Raw genomic sequence first — 21,036 nt, 5'->3', positions numbered from 1 at the left:
CAAACCATGACCCCCACCTTTTCTTTTACATCTTCCATTCCAATTCACCTGGTATCCGCCATTGGCTCACGTCAGGATTCATGCTGAGAGGAAATAAACTAAAGTTCTAAGTGGATTCACTATTTTAAAAAACGTCTAGTTGATAAAAAAAAACACTATTTAAACTACTAAATCACTCATAAAAGCAAACATTTCCTTCAAGTACTTAATCCTCTGTAAATTAAGCATTTATATTCATAGACTTTATAACCACTTGGAACTGTTAATCAAACTGTGAACTGACAGGCATCTATTTCACTGTGATGTTAGGTTGTGGAAGAAGTCATGTATTACAAATCCTGTAACGATAACTCTCAGGTTCATGTCAACAGATCGAGTGAAATGGCAAGCGTTGATTTTTTTCAAACTGCAGCCTTTTTTAAACCCAAAAGGCAAAAGAGTTAAATGTCCTGGCAGCATCAATGACTTCATCCATTTTTATGCACATTCATGCCTACTTTTAACAATCCAAAGACCTCTGCCAAAAGGCACCTGACCTCTTCCAAAAGGGCCCTGAACCTATGCAAAGGGTTGCCTACCTCTCTAAACAGGTTGCCTGTCTCTCCAAAAGGATTCCCTATCACTCCAAGATGATACCCTGCCACTTCAAAGGAATCTGGTATGTTTAGACATTTTTCTGAAAAGTGCAAAGCCCAGAAGCTGTATTTCTGAAACCTAGGTGATGAAAATCATATCTGATTGAAAGCAGCTGCCATTTTACATATGTAGCTGTTTCCATGAATGATGAATGTACAAACTACAACCTGTCCCTGTTCAACATCCTCCCTCACCCCTACCCAGGTGAAAATGGTGGGTGCTGGGTTCTGGACCCCCGGAATTGGGGCTCTAAAGTTCTAAGTGTCTTCATTATTTTTTTAAAAGTCTAACCAATAAAAAAAACACTACACTTAAAGTCCGCGATCCTCTGTGTCTTCATGAGATTTCAGGCCAATGTTGCAACAATAACTGTTCTGTAACAAATTATTTGAATGCATGTTTTCACATATCACCATTACCCAATATAACTGAATAAAAATCTATTCTGAAGGAAAACTTTGTAATAATCTGAGTCACATTACAACATTCTTAAGTTACATTCATACCTTCTCACTCGCAGCCACATTTAACATTCCTTCACAATCAGTCACATTTATTTATTACTCATTCACTAGTAATATTTGTTTTATTCTCTCACTAGCAGTCACAATTGTTTAATACTCTTTCACTAGTAGTTATTGCAGAGCGAACAATCAAGCAAAAGTAGTTTTCCTCCAAAATGATTACAAGTCTGTCACCTGTCAAATACATTAAAAAATCATTTCAGGCAGAAACAGTAAAACAATTGTTGAATTTAGGCTACAATATTGAAACATTTTTAGACCTCCTCCTAGGAATGAAAACTCATATGCATGAATATAGGTGACTTATGATAATGATGTAGATAAAACTAGTCACCGGAAATCCTAAAGCATCTCAATATATTAAAGGCTCAACCTATTAGTTTTTTCATTTTAAGTGATAAAAGTGATTACTGCACTGATTGGGTTTCTCCTTTTGCTTACCTACTTTGGAAAAACTCTTGACATCAATATGATTATAACATTCAAATATAAAATAGCCCAAGAAACTTGTACTAATGCACCATTACTAGAGCCCTTTTTATTATTCGTTCATGGGATGTTGGTGTCGTTGTCTAGGCCCAGCATTTATTGTCCATCCCTAACTGCCCTCGAGAAGGTGCCTTCTTGAACCACTACAGTCCAGGTAAGTACACCCAGAGTGCTGTTAGGGAGTGAATTCTAGGCTTTTGACCCAGTGACATTGAAGGAACAGCGATATATTTCCAAATCAGAATGGTGTGCTTGGAGGAGAAACTGTAGTGTGCTGGTGTTCCCATGTGCCTGCCACCCATTCTTCTAGGTGGTAGAGTTCGAGGGTTTGGAATTTGCTGTTTAAGGAGCTTTGGTGAATTGCTGCAGTGCATCTTGTAGATGGTACACACTGCTGATACTGCGTGTTGGTGGTGAAGGGAGTGAATGTTGAAGATGGTTGATGGGATGCCAATCAACTGGCTGCTTTGTCCTGGATGGTGACAAGCTTCTTGAGTGTTGTTGGTGTTGCACTCAATCGGGTAAGTGCAGAGGATTCCATCACACTCCTGACTTGTGTCTTGTAGATGGTGGGCTGGCTTTGGGTGTCAGGAGGTGAGTTACCCGCTGCAGGATTCCTAGCCTCTGACCTGCTCTTATTGCCTGCCGCATGGCTGGTCCAGTTCAGTTTCTGGTCAGTGACAACTCTCAGGATGAGGGGCATTCAGTGATGGTAATGCCTTTGAATATCAAAGGGTGACAGTTAGCTTCTCTCTCCAAATCAAAGCTTCATCACGTACTTACAAGTGTGCATTAGTATTATAACAATTGAAGGCAGAATGCAGGAATAAATGTCCTGGGATTCAAGAATTCCCATCAAATGCTACAGCAACATAATCTATTAAGAATAAAAACGTGAGGGAAAATGTCGCCAAAAATCTCCATCCTCTTTCGTGGCTGGGATTCTCTGGTGCCGCTAAAAGTTGATGGGAGTTTTGGCTGGAAGGCCAAATTCTCTGTTCTCACTTGCAGCAGGGCAGCCACAGAAGAAATCGGAGCATCCTGCCCAATGTTTGGGTGTTATATTTTGAGCTAGTTCTGTTCTGATCAGGAAACATCCCAGGTGAATCAAGCCCTTTCACTTACATAAAAGGTTTTCACCAAGATTTTCAAGAGCCTGCATAAGTCAAAATTAGCAGGACAATAACTTTTTTGAACAGTACTGCAAAACATAATAGCTTCTGGTCACCTCTTCTAATGGCTCAGCATCCATTTTTGATAGTACTTCTGCGAAGCACCATGAACATTTTTTTTACATTCAAGTTGCTATGTAAATGTAAGTTGTTGGTGAACACTGAAGCAACAATAATAAAATTACATTTGGGGCACAATTCTATGGTGCCCGCTACTGCATTTGAAGGTTTGGGTTTTTAAAAATGCCGCATGTAAGCCCACCCACTACCTTACTTGACCTGCCTTCCATTTTAGAAAGGGCAGTGCAGGTGTTGGAGAGCCCACTTGACCTTGGACCATTTGTAACCCTTAATTGCCAATTAACTGTCTCATTCTGCCTCGCTGCTATTTTACCTGCAGCATGGAGTGGCCGACACCACGTGGGTAATGTGGCAGCTTTAGCGGCGAGAGGAGAGATCCTCCTTTGCACTTCCTTAAATGCATTGGAGGCACACTCTCAATAAAGTCATACACTCCCATTAATCCTCTGCCCTTCCTGCTGGAGGCTGCCAGCCAGAGCCTGTCGATACCCCAGACATATCTGAAGTTTGGCTTCCATTAGCCCCTCTTCTTCAGGGCCTGCCTGTAGTCCCAGTGGCCACCGCTAGCACTGCTGGGACTAAAGAGCTTGGTGACCAATTGGATTGGCCAGCAGGTCCATAAGAGGGAACTTCTTCCCCAGAAGGAGATGGAAGTCTTACCTCTGTCCAGTTAACACCCCATCTAATATTAAATGGCTGCAGCAACCAGAAGAGAGACGTTCCCTATCTACTCTTTGGGTGCTCCCAATTTATTCTGCTTTGTTACTGATGCATGAAGAAAATGATAGATCTTCACTGACGGCACTGGAAGATTCATCCTTCTTGTCTTAATTAAGAAAAGCAGAAAATGTAAAATTTCCACTGGGCACAAAACAAAATAACAAGGCATCAGGTTCATAAGAAAATATTTATTGCTTCCAGCATGTTCATTTACTACTGAAAAAGATAAGTAAAAAGACAATCTCAACAATTATAGGTATAAATCCAGTGGCCCAAAACGTGGTAAGGGTTTCAAAAATATCTGATAGTATAACACGCGGGTGCATTCTTCAGCTGATGATTAAGGCTAAAATGGTATTGCTTTTATTATAGTTACAACAAGCAAAACATTCACGGATAAGAAAATGCGAGTGTGTAATGGATGAAAAAATTCACTTTTCAAGCTTCTAAAAGGTAAATCTTTGTTTATGAAAAAGTATATTCAAAGTAAATTTAAATAACTCGGTTTTTCCATAGATAGATCGGCTTGTCGAAAGAGAAACTAAAATTGCCATTACGTTGGAAAAAAATACAAATTGGCATTATCTCACATTAAGTTATTTGAGAAGATTGAGGGCTGAAAGTAAACTTAACACACAGCAGATTTGCCATTGTGGATGTTCCTCTTCGAAATATTCTGATTGGTTTCAAGACTGTTTATATAAATTATACTGTAACCATCAAATTTTCCACATTACTGAACTAGAAAATAAATATTGACCTTCATCAAACAACAGGAACACGCAGAAGTTAACACCTGTACTAAAAAATCATGAAAATAAGACAGACAAATTATGTTTGGTAAGAAAGGCTTATTTAAATACAATACATATAAGATAGGCATTCATTTTATTAATAACAATGGCTTATTTAAATATAATACATTTTGTTCTCAGTTAGTAACTTCACTGCAGCTGATGCAAGCACATTACACAGTAAATGTGCTTTCCTTCAAGTAAATTAATCAATCCTCCCCATAATAAACCTAATCTTTTGGTATAGTGTTCTTTAAGCTTTTCCTGGTATTGTTAAAGATCACCTCTATTGAGTTAGTTCACTGCACTGTGAACCAGTTAACATTTTCTATGCTTTAAAAGTTATTGCAACTCACTCTGTAAAATAGACAGATCCATTGCTTTCTTCCACATTATTATTTTGACAATTAAGAGTCATTTTGCTTTATTGAGGTGCTGTTCTAGTCCAGCTCAAAAGCATAATTCGTTCCTCCACTTGAACTTTGGTCTTTAACAGCTTTCTTCTTTTTTTTCTTGTATGTGGTCTGTGCGTCAATTTTAGACTTGCTTTCAGTGATTGTTAAATTGGATTCAGGAGCCGTCACGCTTGATGACTGAGATGCTGATTTTTTCTTCTTCTTCTTTTTCTGCAATACTCTGGAAAAGGAGGCAAGTATTATTCATTCAAGTTTGAGGTTTTGTTTGTAGATTTAGGCTGTAGGGCTTAATTTAGCTTGCAGAGTACAACATGATTTTACAGAAAGCATCAAGATGTGTTTCAGTAAAAATAACACCCATGATTTGGTTACTTCATCATTGTCCATCATTTAAAGGCAACTCCCATCACACGTTAATGGGAAAGTATTCTTCATGGTGTGGTACTGAATAATGCAAATTGAGAAGATACATGGTTTATCCCTTCACTGTATCAATTATGCTAATCTTGAATTGGAACAGCACTGAGGAGACTATTTTGGCATTAGTGTCTCTGAACTAAAAAGGTTGAAAGAGAAAATGTAAGGCAGGGCTCTAAATGCTTGGTTGTTGTCTAGTGACCCTCGCTCAGAGTGTATGGTGGATGTTGTGGACAAAGGACAGGTTCAACAGTTATAGCCCATGATCTCTGGATTCACTGTCTGGTCACTTGGTGAATCCATTGCAGGGCTGCAACTAACTGTGGAATTGTGCAGCAGCATAAATTATAACCTTAAGGAGAGGAGAGTGAGAGAGGAAAGTTAGAGGATAAAACACGACAACAAACAAATGGCAGCCTTCCGTCTCATAGGATGATGGTTTGCACTGTGATGGTCAATTCTGTGTTATGCTTGTTTCCCACGTTACGTTAACACTCTACAGCGAAACAGGAGTGTTCTTTCCAGGGAGAAAGTCTGGGCATTTACGGAGCACCTGGGCTGGCCAAATGTCAGCAGCCCCTCTTGACTTTCCAGGTTGAGTCCAAAGTAATGCAAAGCACTATGTTTGGCACCGGCTTGTTTGCAGGAGTTGCTGGAAAGATGACATGTTTAGATATCAGTTCATCTTTGGGCTCCATTCCAGTTTTTTTGTCAGGGTTTACACCCTTAGCCTTACACATTTGGCTTCACTGAAACACCACACACATCACATCGGTTTGTTGGACACATCAACAAATTTTGATAATGTTTCTGCTCGGGTAAAATGCAAATAAAAAGAAAACATTGAAGAGGTAATTGTTCTATTTTGCTCTGCTTTTTAAATACAGAAACATTTATCCTATTATTTGTTTTATAATTCAAAATATCATAATGTATCACATTAGTGTCTTCATAAAGTGAATTTATGAAATAATATGACAGATCTGGTAAATTAAATTCAACATTCACTTTGTCAATCAACTAAAATAACACTGACCTTGGAGAGTTTTTATGCTTTCATACAATACACTAAAGTAGAATGTGAGTGCTTAATCTTGCAGGCAAGCTTTGGTTAGTTAAAAAGGGACTAAACTAAAAAGAAAACCCTAATTGAAAAGCTTCTCAGTGCCTCTGTCGAAGTGCTTCCTCTGAAAAGATAATAATTCTAATCTCATAGCCAAGGATCAAACTCTCTCTCGTGAATTACTTTATGTTAGAATTAAAATTCCATATTAAATTCTAACCATCCATCAACACTCACCTTGTGTATGATTTATTACTTTTCAATTTAATTATACAATATTTCAATTCTACAGTCTTGCGATTGTTTTGACATGCCATCGTAGCAGATATCAGAGTAAAAGTGAGACTGAAATATTGCAATTGGATAAAAATTGAGAATATGAAGAACATAATTAATAAGTTATTTTCCTGGAATGTACAATGCCTATGGTTCAGTAGTGTAAAAAGCATGAATACAACGAATTTGCACAACTAGTTGAATTTCAGTGAGGGCTGAGAGTTCAAAATTTGGCATCCTGAAGCTTAAATTACATGACTCCCAATAATGTATTTTATTGTACAGTTAGTCACTGATTCAGAACAAGTATACTCAGTGTGAGATTTGGATTGGAGTCATCTTTTACCTGAATAATTCAGCTCCAAAATGTACTGGATTTGAAAGGCATCATACAAAGGAAACTCACACAAAACACCACTTGTTTAACTAATGCAAGATTGTATACAAAGTTTAAGTAAAACAAAGGATTGCACAATATCTGCATATTACTTGTGGTGCTATACAATTACTGACTGTTTTACTTTATGTGTTTATACATTTATAAGTTGGCTTTATCACATTAAGTAGAAAGTAGGTAATAACTTCAGGTTCAAGTGATGTGATTCATCACGCTAAAAAGTTGTGACTCATTTGAAAATACTGATGGCAGAACAATTGGTATACTTAATATGGCTCAGTATTGAGATGATCGGAAGTCTTGCGGCAAGTGATAGCATCAACACCTTTGGGCCAGAAGCTTACAGTTCAGGTTCCATGCTAAGACATGATGGTCATGAAAGGAGCATTCATAATGTGGCCAAATAGGTTGATAATCTGCCTGTAAAGTCTTCCAATGTTCCCGATGGCTGGTTTCAAGAGCAAGAGTTTCCTGGTCAGCCATAATGCAGAAGGTAATGGCAGTATTTTGCCATGCATAATCATGGAGCAACCCAAGGGAAATCTATGGTCATCAATGGCCTCTTAGAGCATGGTACTTGGAGGAGGAAGGGGATTGAGATGATTCCCATCAATAATCTCCCAAAATCCACAAACTCCAATAAATCCGGCTGAACCAGGAACTGTCATTGCATAAAGGGAGGAGATTGCTCTTGGAAGATCAAGCTCTTTAATGAATTAAGAAATAAAGGAGCGTCAAGACTGTTAATCAAGAGCATCAGGTGTCACAGAAGATCTAAAAGAGGGTTGTCTTGAGTACCACTTTTGTCATGAATGTGAACTCCATCATAATAGCCTAGCAATCTTCCTCATCAATATTATTTTCCTTCATTGCAGACTCTAGCCAATCCACTGCTATGAGGCAAGAATATTCTGGATTGTAGGCATCATAGAGTGCTGTCCATACTAGGTGGAAAGAACTGATGAAGGGATTGACCTGAAATCTTAAACTATCCATTCCCTGTGGACTGATTAGGCCACTGAGTTTCAGCAGCACCTTTCTGTTCTTCAGTAAAAGCTACCTTTTTCATTGAACAAACCTTCACCTGGAAGCAAAGGAGGGCATGAGCCCTTCTGAAATCAGACCCACAGCATAATACTGCTCAAATGGTTAATATGCTCTGAACAACATTCTTCTACTTTTGAAATAATTCAAGGAAACACTGCCTATATTTCTTAGTAAAACTGAAAGCTTTTAAGATTTGATGTGTGTTGAATTGAACTGGTGTTACTTACGGTTTCACAGGTGACTCTGTATCTGTGTCATGCTCAGAGATCAACTTGAATTCCCCTGACTTGCTGATGACTGCTGACATCTGTAGGAGAACAAGATGAGCAAAAGATGTAAGAAATGAAGGGGAGGGGTACTCACGCTGCTTTGTTTCAGCACATATGCAAAGCCACAGGCTTCCTGTACTTGGAATGTATGCAGCTTGTTTGAAAATGCTAAACCTGTCTGCCCTGATCTATCTACCCATGTGTGGTTACAATCTGTAGACTTAACAGGAAAAAAAAGAGAGGCCCCTGACCATTCCCATGATACAGGAGATACCACTTTCAATACTGAGGTAAAACCAAAATAGTATGGAGAGCCGCTAAATAAACCTGGGGCCATGATCTATTGTATGTGTGCAGATCTTAACTTTTTAATGACTGGAATAGTAAACTTTAGCTTAAAGTTTGTTTATTAGTGTTACAAGTAGGCTTACATTAACACTGCAATAAAGTAACTGTGAAAATCCCCTAGTCGCCACACTCCGGCACCTGTTCGGGTACGGAGGGAGAATTTAGCACGGCCAATGCACCGAACCAGCACGTCTTTAGGTATTTCTCTCTTCAGATTAAAAATGGTAAAATTTAATTTGCTTCTATTGTTTGTTAATAACATAAATAAATGGCCAATGGGACTGTACATTACTGTATTTATTTTCTATATAATTCAGGACATTCCATGTTTGAAAATTGATTAAAACAAAAATTGCTGGAACTACTCAGTAGGCCTGGCAGCATTTGTGGAGAAAAGCTGAGTTAATGGGTGGAATTTTCACTTCTGGAGATTAAGAGCTGAATTTTCTAGCTATCCCGCGGTAGGTTTTCCTGTGGTGCAAGTGGCTTGTCATTGGCCACTTGGAACTTCTGGTCCTACTGAAGTCCACTGAGTTTTGCATGGCTCGCCTGACCCGTCACCAGAGAACCTGCAGCAGGGATTGACTTTGGCGAGGATCCCACCGTGGGAAGGATGCCTACAAGTGCCTGGCGGTAGGTGAATTCCACGTATGTTTCCCACTGAGCGGTGGGGTGGGAAATAGCGCCCGATTTCAGGCTCGGAAAATGATTAATTATGCATCGGCGAGTAGCTCTCCGAATCACAAGGTGAGGCGGGCACTGATTGGGGTCGAGGATCTGGGCCATCCAGTGCAGGATGATCTCATCCACTCCACCAGGGTAAGTCAACCCTTCAGATCACTCCACTCTCTCACTTACATAATGGTATCATCCCAGCAAAACAGTTACACTGATCAGGGATCTCACACAAATAGGCAAAGATTTCTGACATTTTCTCAAGGTGTCGGTTTCAGCCCTCTGGACCTGAGCAGCTCCGAGAGAAATATCTCGGAGAATAGCACTGAAGAGGTATCACAGCTGTCACCTGCACCCTCCACCAGCGCAGATACTCACACCTCGATGGGAATCATTGGTAGGCAGGCTTCTGGGTCACTCACTGGCGAAGGCCTCACTACTGATGATCCACAGCAGGTGCAGGTAGGGATGTCCCAGGGAACCGGCATTTGGAAGGATGCTGGAGCCCAGGACTCTTCTGAGTTCTGGTCAAGTGATGTGTCCCTGGGACCACTCGTCCAAGGCTTTTGGAACTACAAAGGCAGAGAGATCAGGAAGAGGTGACAGCATCCCTCTTCGGACTGCAAGGCATTCTGTCCAAGGAGATGGTGCTGTCACACCAAGGCAACCCGGTCAACACTACGAGGGCGGTATCTGCCGTGTGGAGACCTTGGTGCAGGACATGCGTTCCATGGTGGCTGACATCCATGCCATGGTTCAGGTCTTGCATTCCATGGCTGAAAGCATGAACTCCATGGTTCAGGGCTTTAAATGTATGGTGCAGGCACTGGTCGGAATCCATGAGTGACAGCACCAGAGGACAGCAGGGCTTCTAGATCTCATTTCAGCTGTTCCTCCAACCCTTGGAGGAGCCCAGGATCCCCCATGCACCGACAGGGAAGAGGGTCCTTTGGTGCACAGCCTGTGGCCTTCCATCGAGGAGATCCTGGGGATGTCCAGCCAGTCTGACTCCTTTCCTGTGATGTACCTCCAGCCCCGGGTATCGGGGAGGGTGGCAATACAACACCCATGCTGCCCGAAAGCAGGTCTGGACCCTCAAGGTCCTGGCTCTCCAGGGGACAGCTGCCAAGGTAACCTCAGGCAACAGGGCATGGCCGAGCAGATCGCCTCATCCTCAGCAGTGGATTCTGGAAAGACACCGCGATAGGGTAAGGAAGGCTTAGAAATTGCATGGGCATGGGTGAGTTTAGGCATGAGTAGATATTAACCACCAAAGTTCGCACCATTTTATCCATTAAAAATCACACTATGCATCCTCAAAGTGCTGCCCCGCTCTCATTTCATTGCAGCATGCAGAGCCAACCCCAATGTTTAGGCTGGAAGTGCAATGCTGGTGATCTTCAATCTCCTCAGAGGATGGCAGTTCAATGTTTTCCCCCACTCCCACTGGAACGACTCAGTCATGCTGATGTAATCCGGGTCACAGGCATCAGTTGAAAGCTTGTAAGAGTCTGTCTGCCTGCACCAATGATAATTTCCTTGATAGCTTGGCCTCCTGGACCAGTGGCAGTGCTCTTCTAGACTGCTCATGCCCTACAGCAGTCCCTTGCAGCCTGAGGGTGACTGGCCTTGTCGCCCGCTCTATGTCAGCTACTCACCACCCCCATGTAATTGTCCCCCACAGGGCCCACGCGACCTGGAGTGTCACCGAACTCCACCTTGGGACCTCACAGTTGCCTCCTGTGCTGACGCTATGGATTTTCCCACTTCCACTCACTTCCAGCTGCCACTCCAGAAAAGCAATCCCTCCGAGGAACCATTACTCAGACCCCAGCAAGGGCGGCCCAAGATGTGCAAAGCCCACACTAATCTCCCATCACCACCAAGCTCCAGACTCCTTTGAGACCAAGAGCACCACGACAACCAGAGGACCACAAAGGCATGCACACAGCAAACAACAGCCCCCCCCCCCACCCCACACGGCATTCCTGAAAATGACTTAGCTGGCTCCCCTATGTCCTCTCTGTTGCCCTCTCTCCACTGGACTCCCTGGTTGGGCAGTGATAACCTGCGTGCTCACATCTGATATTTCCTTCAGAAGTGAGGTCACTAGGTTCACGTTTTCATAGAGCTGTTGTAACCCAAGCCGACGTGCAGGCTCAGTTTAAATATTTAGTGAGGGTGGAAGCGCCGGCGGGAGGGCTCGCTCATGGTATTATGTATTTAAATGAAATTCCCGACCCCCCTGGGCGAGAACCGTTTATGCCGTGGGCAAGGGGCAGGGAAAACTGGGAAATGAAACCTTGCCGGCGAGAATCACGTTTCCTGCCTCTCGTGAGATTTTGGGCCCATGTCACTGTTTACACTGACAGCTGACACGAGCTCCAAATTCCACCTTATATTAGCAAGGGAGACATCAGCACTGATTGTCTCACGGACACTTTAACGTCTCCAGTATCTCATCTAATATGCTGCAGAACTCCATCCAGAGCCTTCAAACAGCAGGGAGGCATTGTTCCCAACGTCCTCCAGCTATTCTCATCACATTCCATTCCTTTATTTTCATAACGCGATAATACCCTTCCATGGAGACCTCTTGGTGCTTGCATGCCCATGACCGCAGGGTCATATCCCAGATGGGAAAAGGCACGGCAGACTTCCAGAGCTGACCCACTTTGGGGACAATGCCGTCCAAGAACAGAGATAGCTCCCGTGGAGAAGACGTGATCAGCCTCTCCCAGCAAACCAGCATGGATGAGCCCTCCATAAGTTGATCACATCCTGATAATCACAGACAGTTTCATACAATGTCGTGTTCTGCCTGCTAATGAACTATATCTTTTTTCTTACAGGCACCAACAGGTCCAGGCAGACCACCAGAACTACCATAAGCCCCAGCCTCCAGACCACCTCAGGAAATGTTGAAGGTGCATCAGATGAAGGAGTCACTGCTCTCACCTGCACCAATGCAGACACACTGATAATGGATCTAGATTAGATCAGGAGTCACATTCTGGAGAACACCGCACAGGCACGTCTCTGCAGTAGTCGGAGGCAGTGACAGCCCAAGTGTCTGGCACTCAGAGGACTGCTGGAGATCAGGCACTTGCTAAGTCTGAGTCAGATGATGAGTCTCCGCAAGCAACCATCTCTAACAAGGTGGAGATGGCACAACAGGTGGTGGAATATCAGGTAGAATTGCAAGAAGCAGTCAACAGATTAGGGCAAAGGATGGAGGAGGTTGTCCACATTCTGTCTGATATCGTGGCTCCTCCTTGCAAGCACCACGAGGTCTCCATGAAAGGTAATGGCGCCTTAGAGATCTTGGTCCGGCAGCGTCACTGCGAGTGCTGGCTCGGGTTAGGATAGTAAGAAGTCTCACAACACCAGGTTAAAGTCCAACAGGTTTATTTGGTAGCAAATACCATAAAAAGCTTATGGTATTTGCTACCAAATAAACCTGTTGGACTTTAACCTGGTGTTGAGAGACTTCTTACTGTGCTTACCCCAGTCCAACGCCGGCATCTCCACATTAGGGTTAGGATGACCAGCAGTTGCATCATGCTGAGAGGTCCAGCTAAGTCTGGGGTTGGTGGTCTTGATGAAGCAGAGTGAGTGGGGTGGGAGGGCGAGGAACTTGAAATGGATATACCTACAATGGCCCCAGCATTTCCATTAAAGAAGATCCCCTTGCCCAACACCATTCCATGCAGCTGAAGCTGCTGAGATACTGACATGTGGGCCCCCACCTGCGCAGATGAAATGCCAGAGGCTGCAGAATGAGGTCCTTAAGTAGTCATTAATTGGATATTTAAGAGCCTCAATAGGCTCGAGGGTGGACAGGTCATGCCATGCCTCTACCGACCCTGCAAAATTTCAGACACGTAGGGTTAGGGTTATCCTAAAACCCGCCCAAGGTCAACGGACCTTCCCATGCTCCATCCCTCACCCGCTCTGATTCCCATGGCACGCAGGCCGGTAAGATTCCGGTCTACGAGTGGGACTTTACAGTTGCATCCACACCGAGACCGGAAATTGCCCCCGAGGTCAATGGACCTTTAAATGGTCCGCCAAATTTTCCGTCCTGCCCGTGACAGAGCCCACAGTGGGTGGGTCCAGAAAATTTACCCTTATGGATAGACAGAAAGTACCAAGCAAACAAGTGGGACTAAAGGCTGACTAATCCCCTGGATAAGATGGCTTGCATCCTAGTGCAATAAGTGGTTGTGTAGATAGTGGATGCACTGCTTGTAATCTTCCAAAATTCCCTTAATTCTAATAAGGTCCCAACGGATTGGAAAACTGCAAATGTAACACCTCTCTTGAAGAAAAGGAGGGAGGCAGAGAGGAGGAAACTCTATGGCCAAATCACCTGCCATTGGGAATATGTTGCAATCTATTGTTTAGAAAGTAGCAGCATTCAGAAAATTATAATGCAATCAATCAGTCAACATGGTTTTATGCAAGGGCAACAGTGTATTGGAGTTCTTTGAGGATGCACCGAGATGTTTGTGGGACCTTGCTGTGTGGAAAATTATCATGGTGATAAATGTTTCAAAAGCATTTCATTGATTGCAGTGCTTTAGGACATTCCAAGGTTGTAAAAAGCACGATATAAATGCAAGCTTTTTTAATAAACTGTATGGTGAGTTCAACAGCAATGTTTGTTACAAATATATTTAAAGCCAAGTCACATTTTGCCCATTTAGGTCGGCCCTTCCCTGCTGCCACGCTGAATTTCCGGCTTACCACATATGGGACTTACAGGCCAAGTTGCCTGCAGTCAAATATGGAATGGTGACGTTATCCATGGGTCACTGATAACACTTAGTGGTTGTAGATAGCCTAAGAAACTCCACTTCAAGTGAATCCTGATGCTTTGAATGGAACAGGAACCCCTTTAACCTTCAAAACACCACCTGATAAAATGCTAGTTTTTTGAGGAAACCCAGGAAAACTGAGATAATTAGTTCAGAAATAGACTGTCTTTGAGGTGAAGGTAAATAATGCTTGGTTTGAAGAGAAATAGAATATTCTTGTAAGAGTTCAATGTGAATGAGTTCCGAGATGGGTCAAGGGTGAGGGGCAAGTCCTACTAGGCTCAACATGGCACAATGGAAAAATGGTCCGAATTGAAAAGATAATCTGGATTGTGCTCAAGAGGATTGCTGAGTATCATCAAAATTTCAAATGTAAGTTACATGGCAAGCAAATGGGATTGGAAGCAAGCACATGATATTAAAGAAAGAAGTCTCACAACACCAGGTTAAAGTCCAACAGGTTTATTTGGAATCACGTGCGCTTCATCAGGTGAGTCGCCTGATGAAGGAGCAGTGCTCCGAAAGCTCGTGATTCCAAATGAACCTGTTGGACTTTAACCTGGTGTTGTGAGACTTCTTACTGTGTTTACCCAAGTCCAACGCCGGCATCTTCACATGATATTAAAGAGCAGAGGTAACTTGAGGCAGTAGAATAGTGATGAACAGATGTTTTTCTGACTGGAGAGGAGTATGCATGTGGTTTCCAGGGGTCTGGATTAGAATCATTACGCTTCTTGTTATGTATCAATGACCTTTACTGGAATTTTGAAGTTTTCAGATGGCACACATCTTGACAATGGTAGTAAATAATGAGAATGTTCATAGCAGGCTTTAGGAGGTCATGGACAGAAGAGTGAAATGGCCCAATACACGGGAGATGGAAGTGATGTGAAGCGATGTACTTTGGCAGGAACAAGATGTAGGGGCAGTATAATATAAATGGTACCATCTTGAGAAAGTGCAAGAACAGCAGGGGCCTGAAGGTACATATTCACAATTGAAGGTGACAGAGTAAGTTTAAAAAGCGCATTGGATACTTGGCTTTGAAAATGGGCCACTGAATACAAGGTTATGTTAAATCTTTACAAATCTCTGGTTAGACCTTAGCTGGAGTATTGTGTACAATCCTGGGCACCACATTTTAAGGAAAGATAAAAGTAAAGTAAAGTTTATTAGTCACAAGTAAGGTTTACATTAACACTGCAATGAAGTTGCTGTGAAATTCCCCGAGTCACCACACTCCGGTGCCTGTTCGGGTCAATGCATCTAACCAGCACGTCTTTCAGTCTGTGGGAGGAAACCAGAGCACTCGGAGGAAACCCACACAGACACGGGGAGAATGTGCAGACTGTACAGAACGTACAGACAGTGACCCAAGCAGGGAATTGAACCCGGGTCCCTGGCGCTATGAGGCAACAGTGCTAACCACTGGCTTTGGAGAGAGTACAGAGGAGGCTTGCCTGGCTGATAGCAAGAATAAGCATCTTCAGTTTATGTAGAAAAATTGGAGAAGCTATGGTTCAGAAATAAAAAAAATCAGAAAGTGCTGGAAAATCTCAACAGGTCTGGCAGCATCTGTGGAGTGAGAATCAGAATGTCTCTCTCCCCATAGATGCTGCCAGACTTGCTTGTAGTGTGAGCAGTTTTGGGCCCCGTATCTAAGGAAGGATGTGCTGGCCTTGGAAAGGGTCCAGAGGTTCACCAGAATGATCCCTGGAATGAAGAGCTTGTTGTATGTGGAACTGTTGAGGACTCTGGGTCTGTACTCGTTGGAGTTTAGAAGAATGAGGGGGGATCTTATTGAAACTAGCAGGATACTGCGAGGCCTCGATAGAGTGGACGTGGAGAGGATGTTTCCACTGGTAGGAAAAACCAGAACCAGAGGGCACAACCTCAAACTAAAGGGACGATCCTTTAAAACAGAGATGAGGAGGAATTTCTTCAGCCAGAGAGTGGTGAATCTGTGGAGCTCTTTGCCGCAGAAGGCTGTGGAGGCCAGGTCATTGAGTGTCTTTAAGTGAGAGATAGATAGGTTCTTGATTAACAAGGGGATCAGGGATTATGGGGAAAAGGCAGGAGAATGGGGATGAGAAAAATGTCAGCCATGATTGAATGGCAGAGCAGACTCGATGGGCTGAGTGGCCTAATTCTGCTCCTATGTCTTATGGTCTTGCTGAGTTTTTCCAGGACTTCGTTTCTTTATTTCAAATCTCCAGTAGTATTTCATTTTTATGTTAGAGAAGGTTGAGGATGGTTAAGAGGGATACAAAATAATGGGGGGTTGGTAGGGCAAATAGGAAGAAAATTATTTTCTTTGACAACTGTACCCTGCAAAGTATAGAACTGAGGGCTGAACAAACCTACTCTAATCAGGGAGGCCAACACCAGCGGAGATCACGTATGGTCCCCATCAACGGGGACCAGGCGTGATATCATCGTTGGTCGGACCAGAGGCCATTGAGGACCCCTGGGAGATCGATGGCAGGGGAGTGCCCCTTGGGCAATGGCAACCCAGCACCCTGGCAATGTCAAGGGGGCAAGGCCTGAGTGGACGGGGCCAGAGTCAGACCCAAGGGGATGGGGTGAGGGGAGGTAAGGCATCAGGGAATGGGGGGAAACTCTGTTTTGAGGGCGCTCGGAGGCAAATGGTGGCCGTCCATGGGGAGGAGATCGGAGGCCTGTCATAGGGGATTGGTGGGGGGCATTGGGAGGTGCTTGTCAACCAATCTCCCAATATACTGGGAGGTCGATGCATACGCACTGGTGCCCTCTGCAGTCTGAAGCTGGTGTTTCTGGCAGGATTAGCCCCGTCCCACTACCGACATAAATCCTCTAACGGACTCTGCGTTGTACAGGGTGCTATAAATTCGTTCCACTCAGCTCGCCCAAAACACGGGTGGGAAAAACTCCCATATTCCTGCCCGTTGGGCACTTGGGAAAATCACCCCCTATATGTTTTCAAGGAGGAGTTAGATATAGCTCTTGGGGTGAAGGAAATCAAAGGACATGGGGGGGGAAGGTGGGATCAGGCGAATGAGTTGGATGATCAGCCATGATCATAATGAATGATGCAGCTGGCTCAAAGCACCGAATAGTTTGCACCTTCTCCTATTTTCTACGTTTCTATACTGGTGAGTGCGACCTCAGTATGATTGCTGGAAAATCTGATGCTTGCTTACCATAGAATGAGGAATCACCCAGGGTCTCCCTTACTTCCACCCAATGGCCCTCAGAAGAGGAATGAGCCAATAATTATTGGGAAAAAAGTTCCTTTGCTTTGGTGCTCTGGCTGTAAACCTTGTCCCCAGTGGTCCGTGGCTGAAGGCCAATCAGAAGGCCTTATCCCATTTGGTACATCAGTTTCATATATCAGTGTTAGCTCTTGGCTGAGTGCCGGAAGCAGGAATTTCTAATGTCCTGGGGCTGCACTCTGACATCTTTGGCCTTCTAGTAAGGATATAGAGATTTCATCCCTTAATGGCTGACGAAAACTCCTGCAATGATCTGGGATCAGGCGCCCATCATACTTTTAAACAGCTTTGGCCTGCCTGTTCTTTAAGCTGTTCAAAACAAAGTTTTGCTGCACTAATTCCAGGATGAAGAATCTGGGACAGTGGAGAATTCCGTGCTTATGACCTGAAATGGCTGAACTTGATATTGAGTCAAGTGCACAATTGAATGAAGAGCTTCATTGGAACAATGCCTAGGTCAGAGAGGATCTGGGATTGGGAATTAATTCTCAGGTCGTGAGTAGTGCTCCTATTTATTTTCAGATAGTTGGAGCTGGTAAAGATTCTGTTGTTGCCATCTTTTGATTCTTGTCATATTACCACCACCTTTGCCTTATACCACTTTTGCTATTTAACCTCCTGTCTTCCACCCTATCACAGATCACCATGCTTGTTTTTCCCTCCCCTCCACCCTTTGCTTGATGTGAAAATTGTTGCACCTCTCAGCATTTTCCACGAAGGAACACTGCCACAAACGCTGCCTGAACTTTTAGGTATTTCAAATTTCCAGCATCTGCAGTATTTTGTTTTAGTGTTCCTACATTTTCACTTTCTAAATCGCTCTATTTCAACCACTGTTTCTACCTGTGTCGGGGTTGGGGATTTCACTTCTGCCTCTCCATCTTCATGTATGGATGCAGGGTTGATGACTTCTTGATGTGGCTTTGTTTCTTCAGGTATTCCTGTTAAAATGGCACATATTTACAATATAATTAAGTTCCTCTTTTTAAAAGTGAGTAGGAAAAAAAAATCTTATGTTATCTGTTACAGACATATTAATAAAGGAGGAAGGGTGAAAGCCAACTTACTTTCATTAGCCACATAATTTGCTGGAAAGTAGCCCTGCTTTCCATTGGCTAGGCAACCAAACCACCAGCTCGCATTATCTTTGTACAGCACTTGGATAATGTCATAACGCTGGATGGTTAGCTCATCTGATCGATTCGCTGTGTAGTCATAAAGAGCTACGACCTAAGGGAGAGATAAGACCGCCACAGTTTTATCACAACTATGCCACAGAGAGAAACCCCTAAGACTAACTTCCTCCTGCAGCAGGGCAGCTGAAACCAAAGCTGCAGTATGGTAAGACTTGAGGCTGTCTAAGGGTTTTGATGATGGGATCAGAGGTGGTGGGAACGTAGCAGGAGTTATGAGATAAAGGACTGTGGGATTCAAGAGATGGTTAAACCATTCAACAAGACTAAGATTAGTTTACAACAGCTGCTGTTGTATTAATGATCTTATTAAACAATGACTGTAGCTTCACCTGCATGTTGAGAATTTTAACGACAGAACTCTTGAGAAAAAACAACCTGCATTTTTACTACAACATGTTTTTACATAACACCACAGACATTTTAAATGACAAAGAATATTTTCAAATTTAAAACACTGTGGAGAATAAAAAGCAGTTGCAATATGCTGGAACAGATGTCGTCATTTTCCACTGTTACTGATCAAACAGCTTCGATCAAAATACACGTAGCTAACCCTTTGAAGATTTTGGAAGAATTACATTTTTAAAACATCTTTATTTAACTTTCTGAGAGACATCATTCAGTTAGTTTTCTAATTCTATTGACTTAACCAACACTATTTTTTAATGTGATTTTTTTGCAGCTGCGACGAGGTTAAAAAAAAAGCAGACACTGAAAGCTGCAAAAGCATTCAGTACTCACAAGGTTAATTTCCAATCACAAACTGATACGTTTTGGAAAGTTTGAGTGGGATTTTTTTTCTCTGCTATTAATACCTTGTGAAGACGAGTTATGCGGCAGCTGTACATTAAATTATCAATGTGAGGAAACACTGTCATATTGAAAGTATCTGCAATATAAAAATCAGCACAATACCAAATAGTCTGGAAATAGGAGGCACTTCTGCCTTCAACCCATCATGTTTTTAAAAAAATTCCCTTCAATTTTCTTTATTTCTTTGATAAAGTTCTTCTCCCACCCGCGAAATTCAAATCATTTTCCTTTTAGATTCTCCCAAAAACAGACTGAGGGTAGGCCACGGAGCAATTTCTCACAAGTCTGTGTCAATGCTGTTCTTGAGCTGGCTGCTCTGCACTGTGCAGGAAAGAGGCCCATCTTTGTTGGAGGGGGCCTATCTTCCAACCTCTGTCTCTTTCGACAGTAACATTGATATTGTGAATTTATCACAAGAAACTGTAGATCTCTACTATTACCAATGGCACATGATGTCTGATGCTAAATAATGCATCGTCATTGTTTTTTTTTAAACTTTCAAAATAAATGGTATGTCAATAACAATGGTTGAATGGAATTCCCCTCCCCAATCAAAGCTACCTCATCCACGTACAATACTTCTGGTAACTAAACGGGAGCTAAATGGGAAGGTTTATTTTGGTACATTTGCTGACAGGCATTACAAATATCTAGTCTATGAAAGTACTTCTGTGTTTCTTATTTGGGTTAATTGATGTGTCAATTACAGTAAAAACATTAAATGCCAAAAGTTAGTGTATTGTGCTGACAGTATTTGGCTTCCTATCAACATGATAAAGTTTACTAAAATTCAGCACCGACTTTACCTCTCTTCACTCAGAGGTGTTCCTACTGATAATGGAAGTGGTCGATGGGAATTCCTGAGAGAACCAGGAACAGTGTGCTGTGGCTGAAATCACTCAGCAGCAATGTTAAGAGTAGAAAGGAGGACAGAAAAGAGGGCAAAGTGAAAGCAAAAGGTGGATGCAAGGAATGCTGCTTTGGGGGGGGGGTTCAATTTTTATTGCACAGCAAAGTAATAAAGCAACTTTGGAAGTAGAAAAAGGCAACTTCAGATTTCCAGCATTTTGGAGCCAACAAAAAATCAGATCAAATAAAATATGTTCATGTATCTTGAAATCATATAGGACGGAATTTTCTCAAAGAAATTCCAAGTGTAAAGCGGACGAGAAAGCGGAGGTTTTTTTCAGTAAGGTAAGTAATGGTAATTTACGGCACTCTGCGCAACACAGAGGTCGTAATCTGAATCTGCTTCATAATGCAGCATCACGTGATCAGAAAATGCCTTATCTCAGAGGGAAGAACTGACAACTTGCTCTGCTTGATTTAGTGTTCCTACTGGAGCACCACAGTGCAGCAAGTTAGCTTTGAGTAATATTGTAGCCCAGGTTTTACGTACATTCCAACAATAAGCGTGTCAACCCAAACGCCAACATGCTCACTTTCCACAGGAAAAAGCATCTGTTTTCATTGAGAATGAAGTTGTCTAATGGTCAGATCTGTTGGAAGACTCGATTCGAGCCACCTACACACTGCTCTCTCCCTTACAAACAGAGCCAGAAAAGCTTTAATGGCATCCGAGACTCTCAATCACACTTATGAGGCCCTGATTTCCCCTCCTGGGTTGGGTGT

The 21,036-nt window shown here is 42.8% G+C and overlaps 1 protein-coding gene across 1 annotated transcript in view; it reads right to left on the bottom strand.

Moving 5' to 3' along the window:
- Window positions 1–3,790: 3,790 nt before the first annotated feature.
- LOC144488521 (uncharacterized) overlaps window positions 3,791–21,036 on the bottom strand; it is a 54,517-nt gene continuing 37,271 nt past the window's right edge. The window contains exons 4-7 of the mRNA XM_078206570.1: window positions 18,463–18,625; window positions 18,239–18,336; window positions 8,260–8,339; window positions 3,791–5,052 (exon numbers count right to left, since the gene is read on the bottom strand). Coding sequence (XP_078062696.1) covers window positions 4,857–5,052; window positions 8,260–8,339; window positions 18,239–18,336; window positions 18,463–18,625 — 537 coding nt within the window. The 3' untranslated portion in view covers window positions 3,791–4,856. The remainder of the gene's footprint in view (window positions 5,053–8,259; window positions 8,340–18,238; window positions 18,337–18,462; window positions 18,626–21,036) is intronic.

Source organism: Mustelus asterias, unplaced genomic scaffold, assembly GCF_964213995.1.
Source record: "Mustelus asterias unplaced genomic scaffold, sMusAst1.hap1.1 HAP1_SCAFFOLD_1629, whole genome shotgun sequence".
In the NCBI taxonomy this organism is placed as follows: domain Eukaryota; kingdom Metazoa; phylum Chordata; class Chondrichthyes; order Carcharhiniformes; family Triakidae; genus Mustelus; species Mustelus asterias.
This window is presented reverse-complemented; position numbering and strand designations above follow the sequence as displayed.